At 42.3% G+C, this 12014-nt stretch overlaps 1 protein-coding gene across 2 annotated transcripts in view; it reads right to left on the minus strand.

The window, feature by feature from the left end:
• Positions 1-10530, minus strand: part of NUP214 (nucleoporin 214) — a 107655-nt gene extending 97125 nt beyond the window's left edge. For both annotated transcript variants that reach the window (XM_023516115.1, XM_023516114.1), the window contains exons 1-6: positions 10467-10530; positions 9906-10009; positions 6902-7008; positions 6216-6282; positions 3705-3831; positions 2071-2232 (exon numbers count right to left, since the gene is read on the minus strand). In XM_023516115.1, coding sequence (XP_023371883.1) covers positions 2071-2232; positions 3705-3831; positions 6216-6282; positions 6902-7008; positions 9906-9920 — 478 coding nt within the window. In that variant the 5' untranslated portion in view covers positions 9921-10009; positions 10467-10530. The remainder of the gene's footprint in view (positions 1-2070; positions 2233-3704; positions 3832-6215; positions 6283-6901; positions 7009-9905; positions 10010-10466) is intronic.
• Between the last annotated feature and the right edge of the window lie 1484 nt (positions 10531-12014).

Consider the following 12014-nt stretch of genomic DNA (forward strand, 5'->3'; position numbering starts at 1 on the left):
AGCAACCTCCAACTCTTGGGCTCAAGTGATCGTCTTGCCTCAGCCTCCCAAGTAGCTAGGACTATAGGCTAAGGTGACCAGATGTCCCGCTTTTGGCGGGACAGTCCCAATTTTTAACAATTTGTCCTGAGTCCCGTGGCGTTTTAAATAAGTCCCAATTTTTGGAAAGAATGCACGACAAGCTAGGAACGGCGGGAGAACGGGAAGGGAATATACAGTTTTTGGCTGCCATGTGGCTATTTCGCCAGGATATGAGTTTTATATTACTTTTGTTAATTTTATAATGTTAAACTTTAATAATAACGAATAATTGTTGAGAACTGATTATCAAAAACAGCTTATCAAAGTTTGCATTGTTGATCAGTTGTTAGAATTTGACGAGAAATATGCCAAAGAATAAAATAATACTGTACATAATTTTTTAAATGTATTATATTTGTAAATTGTACTTATGTTGAAATTAAAAAATATATATTACAATACTATTTTTGTATTCTATGAAAGTTTTTGTTGCTCCATATAGACCAAATTTTTAATTAAGAGCACCACCCACCTCAATGGTGTCCCACTTTACCAAAGTTAAAATCTGGTCACCTTATTATAGGCACAACATGCGGTTTTTTTTTTTTTTTGAGACAGAGTCTCAAGCTGTCACCCCTTGGGTAGAGTGCTGTGGCACCACAGTTCACAGCAACCTCAAACTCTTGGGCTTAAGGGATTCTCTCACCTCAGCCTCCTAAGTAGCTGGGACTACAGGCACTTGCCACAACACCCAGTTATTTTTTGGTTGCATGATGAGCAGGCCCGGGCCAGATTTGAACCTGCCAACTTACGTGTATGTGGCCAGCACCCTGCCAACTGAGCTATGGACACTACCTACCCAGCTATTTTTAAGACATGGGGTCTCGCTCTTGCTCAGCTCTGCTCAAACTCTTGACCTCAGGCAATCCACCTGCCTCGCCCTCCCAAAGTGCTAGGATTACAAGCATGAGCCAGTGTGCCTGGTCAATATAGTGCTATGTTTTCCTTTTACAAGTCGTAAAAATATTAGGGTGAAAATTTTAAAAATACAGATTAAAATTGACATGTGTGCTTTCATTTGTATAAAGAATATGTACCAAAATGTTGCCTACGGTTATTACTTGATGTCTGACGAGCCTTAAGTGATTTTTTTCCCTCTACCTTAAGTAATAAGATGTTATTAATGTTTTCAAAAAAGAGAAAACAAACTTAAAGAAAATAAAATGTATGGCCGGTGCCTGTGGCTCAGTGAGTAGGGAGCCGGCCCCATATACCAAGGGTGGCAGGTTCGAACCTGGCCCTGGTCAAACTGCAACAAAAAATAGCCTGGCACTGTGGTGGGTGCCTGTAGTCCCAGCTACTTGGGAGGCTGAGGTAAGAGAATCCCCTAAGCCCAGGAGTTGGAGGTTGCTGTGAGCTGTGACGCCACAGCACTCTACCGAGGGTGATAAAATTAGACTCTGTCTCTAAAGAAAATTTAAATAAAATGTAAATTAAAAAAAAACTCCATGTTCCCACTATCCAGAAATAACCACTACTTAAGATTTTAATATCCTCCTTTCAAGTATTTTTCTATGTATATATTTTTCCTCATAAAAAAAGGACTACATAGCACATAAGGCTTTTCATATTTCACTAATTCCTTGTCAATAAATTTAACATTTTTAATGGTTACATGGCATTTCACTGTATGAATATATAATCATTTATTTAACCAGTCCTCCACGATTAAACTCAAAGTCTTTCAGGATTTAGATCATGTAATACAGGGTCCTGTAATAGGATGTTATTGCTAAATCACCTGAAGAGATTCGTCTGGCTGACCTTCCTTTTTCTCTAAAGTAAATTAACAGCAAAAAAATGAAGCTTGGGGGTAAAGATGGCAAGTACAAATATGTACACGTGTTCAAAAAAGATGCCCATGCACTCCTAAGACAGACTGGCCCAGTAAAGACAACCACTATGCATCCTCATGCCATTTTCATCCGTGGAAATACTGTACGAGCCCGGTATAGCTCCCTGACTGATAAAACAGGCAAAGGCCCGTACCTGGTGACTTGGGTTGTCGCTCTCCTTCTAATGAAAGATGCTCCGGTGTCTTGATGACGGACTTAACCCCAGGATTTTGATTGATCATGTAAAATGGACAAAGCACACCATCTGTTGAAAGTAACATGAGAACTGGAGCAGGAGGAAGAGTCTTTTCATCACCTGTTTAAAAAGAAAAGAAAGATGATAAAAGAACCAAATCAAGCTAAGGGCCGGAGCAGAAGGGAAAGACTGCTAAACAAGAAGGCTTAAGGGGCTCATCTCAATAGCAGTTCAAGGCAGTTTGTTCCGATGCAGACTTGAATAGCCTTTCATGCATCAACATTTTATTTTTTTTGAGACAGTCTCACTTTGTCGCCCTTGGTAGAGTGTCACAGCATCATAGCTCACAGCAACCTCAAATTCCTGGGCTTACGTGATTCACTTGCCTCAGCCTCCCAAGTAGCTGGGACTACAGGTGCCCGCCACAATGCCCAGCCTTTTTTTTTAGAGAGGAGGTCTTGCTCTGGCTCAGACTGGTCTCAAACTCCTGCATTGCTCAGGCAATCCACCTAGGTCTCCCAGAGTGCTAGGATCATAGGCGTGAGACACTGCGTCCAGCTTCATGCATCAACTTTTTAAAGAGAGCCATCGCTACTACAGGACCATGCCTTCTTGCTGGGGCCTACCAGGGAAAGCGCCATTAGGCCCAAAGAAGCTCTGTTTCGCCCAAAGGTCCCTCAGGTTTTATGAGTGTTCCAGTACTCAGGAGGTAGGTTTGGCATTCCCCTGACCAAGACAGAAGTCTTGCCAGGCATAGTGCTCATGCCTATAATCCTAGCACTCTGGGAGGCCGAGAAGGGTGGATTACTTGAGTTCACGAGTTCAAGATCAGCCTCAGCAAGAGCAAGACCCCGTCTCTATTAAAAATGGAAAAACTGAGGCAAAAGGATGACTTGAGCCCAAGAGCTGAAGGTTGCTGTGAGCTATGACACCACAGCACTCTACCCAGATGACAGCATGAGCCTTTGTCTCAAAAAAAAAAAAAAGAGTAGTCTCTAAGAAGTGCTCAGGGTGGTAGAAAATGATAGACTAGACTCTCAGAAAACACACAGTAGGACACAGAACACGTCAAACTACTTTATACTGACTCACAGTTGAATCCTAAGTATGTCCTGCCAATTAAGACAATAAGAGAATCTTAGGGGGAAAGATCTATTCAGAGCACATACCCAGGCCCAATTTGGAAGCCATGGGCCTGTTGTCTCCATTTCCTAATCCTTTCCTTCAAACTGAGTGTTGGTACACATTACATCAGGGTAGTGCTCCTGTGGGAGCTACTAGGGAGATCACATGGACACAGAAACCAAGCCACGAAATCCCTACACGCTCTACATTTCAACCAGGTTCCAAAGTACCAGACACGTACATGCGTATACACAGTGTGTCTGGCTTTGGGGTCATCAATGAACAGCCATTTGAATCAGTTTAATGATGTCACAATGCACCCTATAGCACTCTTCAGGTAGAAATGTGCTGCCAGAAGTTAAAAGTTCTTAGCAGAGGACTCTGTCATGAACGCTTATAATAACTGTCTTTTCAATATCAAACATTACTAGAGACTATCTCTGTGCTAAGCCCCAGGATACACTCACTGATGGCAATTTCCACTTGATTAGTATAATCTATGGCAACTCCCATGGGCAAAGAGTCATCATTCTTGTCTGTCACAGGCAGTTCAGCTCGACTAGAATCCTCTAGTAGCCAAGATTCCCAATTAATCTGGGGAAAAAAAGAGACAGGAAATGTTAGAGCTTTGCATTGATTTTCTTGGCATTATTCAAACAGGAGAGAAGGACAGAGATGCCTCCTTTGGCGTGCTGACTAGGAGGCTGTGAAATCTGGGAGGATGATCTGAAAGCTTTAGCAACCAAAAGATTAATCTTCCAAATCAGCCTACCTGTTCCTGGTATACTGAGCCCCTAACTTGTGAATAATCACTACGATGAACACTTTCTGAAGTATTTTCCCCTACAACTAGTAGACTGCTGGCCATGAGAGGCAAGTCCAATAGTTGCACTAAGCCAGAGAATGCTGCTCCGAGACATGTAAGGTTGGGACCAAGAACTCCGGCTAATTTTATTTGCAGGGAAGCCTATAACACTTGCCTGCGCTCTGAGGCCCTATGCTCATTTGTCTGCAGAAGCGGAAGAGACAGAAAGCTACCTGAGTTCTTGTTTTCCCAGTCCTTGTTATTAGCTCCTCAGACTGGTTACTCTTCCTTCCCCTAAATTCCCTCAGAATCCCCCACCCCGAGTCTTTCTAGTAAACTCCTCTTCCACTTAAGTTTGCTTGGATGGGCTATTCCTTCCAGCAAATGACTCCTGATTTTTAAAGTCACTGACATTTTGTTTAGCTTTCAGTGCTGACCAAAACCAGGCAGCAGAATCACATGGAAATAGTGCTAGGCAATGAGTTACAAAGTGAAAAACAAAAAGCTGTTCAGGAAAAAAGACTGATTATACCGCAGGACTTAGCTGTGGAATAAACAGACATACTAATCCTAACAAAATCAATTTCAACTTTTAAAAACAATCTATAGGCCAGGTACAGTGGCTCACACCTATAATCCTAATGCTTTGAGAGGCCAAGGTAGGAGGACTCTTGAGCCCTTCAGTTTGAGGTTGTATTGAACTATGATGCACCATTGCACTCTAGCCCAGGCAATAAACCTCTGTCTCAAAATGAAATAATAATAAAAATAAAACTATCAATAGCTAGTGATGAAGCAGATTCTTTAGAGATAGTGTTAGCCATCACAAGGAAAATTTACAAGTTAAAAATGCCCCTCTAGAGTAGGTCTAGAGCAGGAGAGGGTTGGACAGGGGTGATTTTTTTCATTTATAAGCCTTTCTCCACTACTTAATTTTTTAAAGCATGTATGTAAATTTTAATACAAAGTAAAAATAAAAGTATATTTTTATTGTGTAAACAAAATACTTGTGCTAATGAGAAACTGTTACTGAAGTCAATTCGAGATAGTTCTAGAACAGCAAATCTGACTGCTAAACTCTGGCCTCTGATTCAAAAGCAGCCCACCCAGACACTGTGAGATCCACACTCCTCACTGTGGACCACTTTACCACCCAGGGAGTGACAGAGTGGTTGAAGCGGCACAAAATATCTGTGTATGGAATGAGGAAATACTTGTTTTATACTTGGAAGAGTACACCAAACATTTTTAAACTCAAGGCAGAATTGAAAAAAAAAAAAGTTTCCCTTTCACTGTGCCTCTTCTAAAGTCAGCCACAAGTGGATGACACTCCACCACTACCTTGGTCTACCTTGTTCCCGCCAAGAGGACACTCCTACACACAGGTGCTTTTCTCTTTCTGGAGGCTTTTCAAAGTCAAACAAAAAGTATTTCTCATGAATCACAATTTGGTATGATCTGCCTGTTTTTCTTCCATAATTTAGGATGGGCTCTAGCTAATTGTGCAGTGTGGGCAGGTTCATGTGATAGGAAGACAATGATGGTAAAACAGAACAGGGCAGAAAAAGCCTCCTACACACCTAGGTTATACTGCGTTTGGAGGCTAATCACATAGCATGTTTCCACAGACCGTGGATGGATCCTAAAATAAGAGAAGGGCTTTTTATGACACTGAAGAACCACTAAACCTGACGCCCGTGTTTCTCATGTAACAGTCAAGCCATTTGGTCCAAAGCAGCCTGTCATTTAAACTTTGCTCTTACCCAGAAACTCATTAAAAGGGATGTGAGCTCATCTAAATCTTAACCACTGGCCAGGTGTGGTGGTTCACACCTCCTAGCACTTCTGAGGCCGAGGCAGGTGGATTGCCTAAGCTCACAGGTTCAAGACCAGCCTGAGCCAGAGTGAGACCTCCTCTCTAAAAATAGCTGGGTATTATGGCAGGCACCTGTAGTCCCAATTACTTGGGAGGCTGAGGCAAGAGAATCGCTTGAGCCCAACAGTTTGAGGTTGCTGTGAGCTATGATACTACAGCACTCTACTGAGAGCGACAAAGTGAGACTCTGTCTCAAAAATAAATAAATAAACAAAAATAAATTTTAACCATATAGTTAATTCCTCCAAAATCTTACTTAGGAAAGAATCACACAAAAGTGACAAAAAAGAGAAATACCTGATCACTTTGTCGAGCAAGGATACTAACTTCTGTTGACGCTGCAGATGCTGCCAGTACCAAATCCCTTAAAGAATAAAACCAGAGACCATGACATTCAAACACAGCAACAGTCCTAACCTGATTTGGGTCTGTGAGGATTTTCCCCACATGTGAAGGACAGAATAAGGGTTTCTATCTGGTTGAAGATAGAAAGATTCCAGGTATAAAGCTCAACTTCTTAATTCTGCGGATAAAGCAGCGCAGAATCAGCACACTGCCCACCCACGTGCTGACAATGGAAAGACACAATCAAGCAGTTCCCAACACACACATACTCAAAAGCAGAATAATCATGCTAGAGGGACAGAAGCTTTACTTCAAGTAATCTATCTTTCAAAGAGAAATTCTGTTCCCAGAAGGAAACTTTTAATATATTCCTTAAATATCAATATTTTCAAAAGTCAACACTGGGGATTATTAAGAAAATTGGAATTTTTTAGAATTGGTATGTTTTCGACCTAAACAATTCAAGAGTGGGAAAACAGAAGTAATCAAAGACACTGTCAAGCATCAGCTGAAAATATGTTCAGAGCATCGCAGTCACTCTTTTCATCAGTTACAGAAAAGATGTCAAAGTGGAACAAAGTGACGAGAGTTCCACCTGAGAGTGAGAGAGGCACACCCTGCCCAAACTCTCTGCTCACCATTCCTCCACGTAACTGAGGAAGTAATGATGCTGTCTCTCTGCACAGCTGCCATAGCAGGGCTCCATGAAGTTCACAAATATCTCTGGGTGCTTCTCCTCCTTTTTCTACAATGAACAGAGCAAGAAAAAAAAACACATGTGCAATTTACCTCTAATCCTACATAGTCAATAATCTTGAAAGATAAACCATTTACATTTTATGAGAAAACACAGTGAAAAATCTAAGTCCAAACACATGGACACGGTGTAACGGCAGCACAGAATAGTGCCAAGAGTACAAATGTACTGTCTTGCATGAGAATTGCCCTGTCACTACTAACCAATCTCAACTCTTGATCAGAAACCTCACCATTTTGCCCAACTACTTGCAGGAGACATCCTCTGTAAAGTATGGGCCAGGTTTCATGAAGCTGCAGTGGAAAATACCAGCACTGGACCACCAAACAGGCACCAGCAACTTTTCTCAATGAATATCCAGTTTTGGACTCTGTTTTGGCACTTCATCTTCATCTAAGTATTGTGTTGGATGCTCGTGATTGCAAAAAGAATCCATTTTTCATCACACATAACAATACAGTGTAGAGGGCGGCACCTATGGCTCAGTGAGTAGGGCATGGGCCCCGTATACTGAGGATGGCGGGTTCGAACCTGGCCCTGGCCAAACTACAACAACAAAAAAAATAGCCAGGTGTTGTGGCGGATGCCTGTAGTCCCAGCTACTCTGGAGGCTGGGCAAAAGAACTGCCTAAGGGCAAGAGCTGCAGGTGGCTATGAGCTATGACACCAAGGCACTCTATGCAGGGTGACAAAGTGAGACATTGTCTCAAAAAGAAACAAAAACCCCCAGCAGTATCAAAGTGAGATGTCAGAGATGCCAACTGTCAAACTTAGTACTTAAGAGAATTAGACATTCCATACTTAATACCTAATATTTATTGACACAGAAAATGTTCACTATTTAGTCCTAAGTAAAACAAGATTATGAAACAGAATAACAAGTACAACTCTCACCTGTGTTTTATTTAGACATTTATTTATATATTTAAGGGACCTGAAATTTTCTATACTAAAATATCAACAGTTATTTCCAAGAGTTAGGATTAAAAGTGATTTTTAAGGCTTGGTACCTGTAGCTCAAATGGCTATTTGAACATACACCAGAGCTGGCAGGTTCAAGTCCAATCTGGGCTGCCAAAACAAGACAAGTACAACCAAAAAGTAGGGGGTGCTGTTGTGGGCATCTGCAGTCCCAGCTTCTTGGGAAGCTGAAGCAAGAGAATAGCTTAAGCCCAGGAGTAGGAGGTTGCTGTGAGCTGTGATGCCACAGTACTCTACACAAGGCGACAGCTTAAGGCTTTGTCTCAAAAAATTAAAAAAACAAAAAGTGATCTTTAAAATATGGCTTGTTGGGGGGTCTTTTTACTAAATATTATTAAATGTTTTTTCTGGATTTTGAAAAACAGTTCTGTTTGGCCAGGCATGGTGGCTCTCACCTGTAATCCTAGCACCCTGGGAGGCTGAGGCAGGTAGAGTGCTTGAGCTCACAAGTTCAAGACCAGCCTTAGCAAGAGCAAGACCCTGACTTAAAATAGCTGAGCATTGTGGTGGGCACCTGTAGTCCCAGCTAACCAGGAGGCTGACGCATGAGGATCTCTTGAGCTTAAGAGTTTGAGATTGCTATGAGCTATGACACCACAGCACTCCACTGATGGCAACAAAGGGAGATTCTGTCTCAAAATAAAAATTCTGCCTCAATTGCCTTTTTTTTTTTTTTTTTTTTTGAGACAGAGCCTCAAACTGTTGCCCTGGGTAGTCCCGTGGCATTACAGCTCACAGCAACCTCCAACTCCTGGGCTCAAGCGAGTCTCCTGCTTCTGCCTCCCAAGTAGCTGGGACTACAGGTACCTGCCACAACACCCAGCTATTTTTTGGTTTAGCCTCATTGTTGTTTGGCGGGCCCGGGCTGGATTCGAATCTGCCAGCTCAGGTCTATGTGGCTGGCGCCTTACCCACTTGAGCCACAGGTGTGGAGCCTCTCAATTGCTTCTTAAAATGCCACTGCGGATTAGCAACTCTTTGACGATCTTATTAGTAACGTTCTTCCCTATCTTCACAATGACTCACTTTCTCAACACCATTTGCTTCTGTGCTCAGGTGGCTTCTCTTCAGAGAGGCCTCCCTTGACAACCCAGTCTCAAGTGGCATCCCAGTAACCATCCATCCCTAATTCTGCTTTATTTTCCCTACCACCCCCATCAATCCTTGACCCCAAACTTGTATTGACTAGCACACTGACTGGAATGTAAAATCACAAAGGCAAAGGCTTTGCCTTACTCATTGCTACATTCTCAGCTATAATTCAGGACCCAGGGCTCAGTGCCTGTGGCTCAAGTGGCTAAGGTGCCAGTCACATACACCTGAGCTGGCAGGTTCGAATCCAGCCCGGGCCCGCCAAACAACGACAGCTGCAACCAAAAAATAGCTGGGTGTTGTGGCAGGTACCTGTAGTCCCAGCTACTTGGGAGGCAGAGGCACGAGAATCGCTTGAGCCCAGGAGTTGGAAGTTGCTGTGAGCTGTGATGCTACAGCACTCTACCCAGGGCGACAGCTTGAGGCTCTGTCTAAAAACAACAACAAAAACAAAAACAGGACCTAGCACACTGACAGCATTTGATAAATATATGATAAATAAATAAAAGAATTTTAAAAATCAAGTGTTTTACTTCTCTAAAATGTCCTTAGCAGGTTAACCAAGACTCATAGTTTACGTACAGCTTAAGCAAAAGCAAATTTTGCCATTTTTTTAACCTCATAACTAAATAGGAGAACATGTTCTAAGTAGATACAACCATTTTGGTCCCTAGGCCCAGAGTATAGCATGAAATCTTATACCTGAAGTTGCATGATCACTGTCAGAGAAACCTGAAACCAAATCCTCCAGCTTTTTTTTTTAGAAGACTTCTAAATTTCAAAGAACCTAACATTCCCTTTCATATGCCTACCGGTAGTAGAGCCATCACGACATCTGGAGATGTTTCCAGAGTCCCATCTGCAGCAGCATATACGATTGTAAAGACATATGTACCAATCCACAGCACGTCCAGAACTGAAAGACACACACTCCAATCAGTAGGTAATAAAAATCACAGCAGCCAGATAAAGGAAAAAGCATCTTATGTTTGGAATATACATTGCATGCAATAACATAAAAAAACAAAGTACTATGGCTTAATAAAGGTCCAGATTTCACTGACTAAGTTCATAAAAGACTCAAGAAGCCAAAATTTATCCCAAAGTGGTAGTTTTTCTGTTGCATTATACTCAGGGCAAATTATGCAGAATTCTAATTGAAAGTCGTGATCTATTTCATGTTATTTACCATGAAACATGGGAGTCTCCCAAGAGGTTCTCATTTTATACTCATTTAATTAGCTGGCTGAAATAGTGGCATTATTCATGAAGCAGGCACCAACACCTTCATGAGCAGGTATCACATGATTTAGGATTTCTGTAATACAGATGCACCTCATTTGAGATCAGCCAAACAAGAAAAGTGGTATTACCTCTGACAGGATGATCTGACTCATAAAATGGAGGGCAAGGAATAACTTTTTTTTCCTGTAAAGTCTGAAAGAGATTTAGGGAAAAAAGTGTCAAATGATACAATCGTCAAAACAAGGAAACATTGAAACCCAGTATGTTCCCCTGGATGCCACCTGTTCCATCTCCTTAGCCAGGAGAGACCAAACAAAGAGAACAATGTTGTCTATTCCAGGACCTCATCCTACAGAAACACAATCATGTGTTCAGATGCAGGCAATGAGGATGCTCAGTGCAGCATCACTCACAGAAGCAAAACCCCTAGAGCTGATGAAGAGGACTATCAATAAGGAAATAGATAAAGTGTGGCATATCAACAGGGCACTACTATGCAGTCATGTAGGAAAATGAATGCAGTGAATCGGAAAAAAAGATACCAATATACCAAGTTTAAAAAAAGATGTCCATTCTCCACTCCCACTGCTTTACTTCACTAGCCTACAAAAACAAAAAACTAAAAAAGGCAGGCTCAGCACCTGTAGCTCAGTGGCTAGGGAACCAGACACATACACCTGAGCTGGCAGGTTCATGTCAAGCCTGGGACTGCCAAACAATAATAACAACCACAACCAAAAAATACCAAGGCGTTGTGGTGGGCAGCTATAGTCCCAGCTACTTGAGAGGCCGAGGCAAGAAAATCACTTAAGTCCCAGAGTTGGAGGTTGCTGTGAGCTGTGAAGCTACGGCACTCTACCCAGGGCGACAGCTTGAAACTCTGTCTCAAAAACAAAACAAAACAAAAGGCAAACAAGAAAGCAGGGAAACTAAACAAAATGCTTTATCTGTTTACAGGCTAATGCCCTAAAAGAGAATAAGAATATGTACCAAATTTCACATAACAACTTTAGGCAATACTAAATAAGAAATAAAACTTTGGGGCAGTGCCTGTGGCTCAGTGAGTAGGGCACCGGCCCCATATACTGAGGGTGGCAGGTTCAAACCTGGCCCCGGCCAAACTACAACACAAAATAGATGGGCGTTGTGGCAGGCACCTATAGTTCCAGCTACTCAGGAGGCTGAGGGAAGAAAATCGCCTAAGCCCCAGAGTTGGAGGTAGCTGTGAGCTGTGACACCATAGCACTCTACTGAGGCAATGTAATGAGATTTAAAAAAAAAGAATATTTGTGAATATCATCTCAAGAAAATCACTGGGAAGCCAGGTGCAGTGGCTCACGCCTGCAGTCCCAGCACCTGGGAGTCCAAGGTGGGTGGACTGTCTGAGTTCACAGATTGTCTGAGACCAGCCTGAGCCAGAGAGAGACCTCATCTCTAAAAATAGCTGGGTATTGTGGCAGGTGCCTGTCATCACACTTCCTCGGGAGGCTGAGGCAAGAGAATCGCTTAAAGCCCAAGAATTTGAGATTGCTGTGAGCTGTGACGCCACAGAACTCTACCAAGGTCTACAAAGCAAGACTCTTGTCTGAAAAAAAAAAAAAAATCACAGGGAGGGTGACAGTGCACATGTAACAGCAGGATCATCCATTTTCTTTCTTGCTCTTTTTTTTTTTTTT

Source organism: Otolemur garnettii, unplaced genomic scaffold (assembly GCF_000181295.1).
Source record: "Otolemur garnettii isolate 467f Iridium unplaced genomic scaffold, OtoGar3 scaffold00087, whole genome shotgun sequence".
In the NCBI taxonomy this organism is placed as follows: Eukaryota; Metazoa; Chordata; class Mammalia; order Primates; family Galagidae; genus Otolemur; species Otolemur garnettii.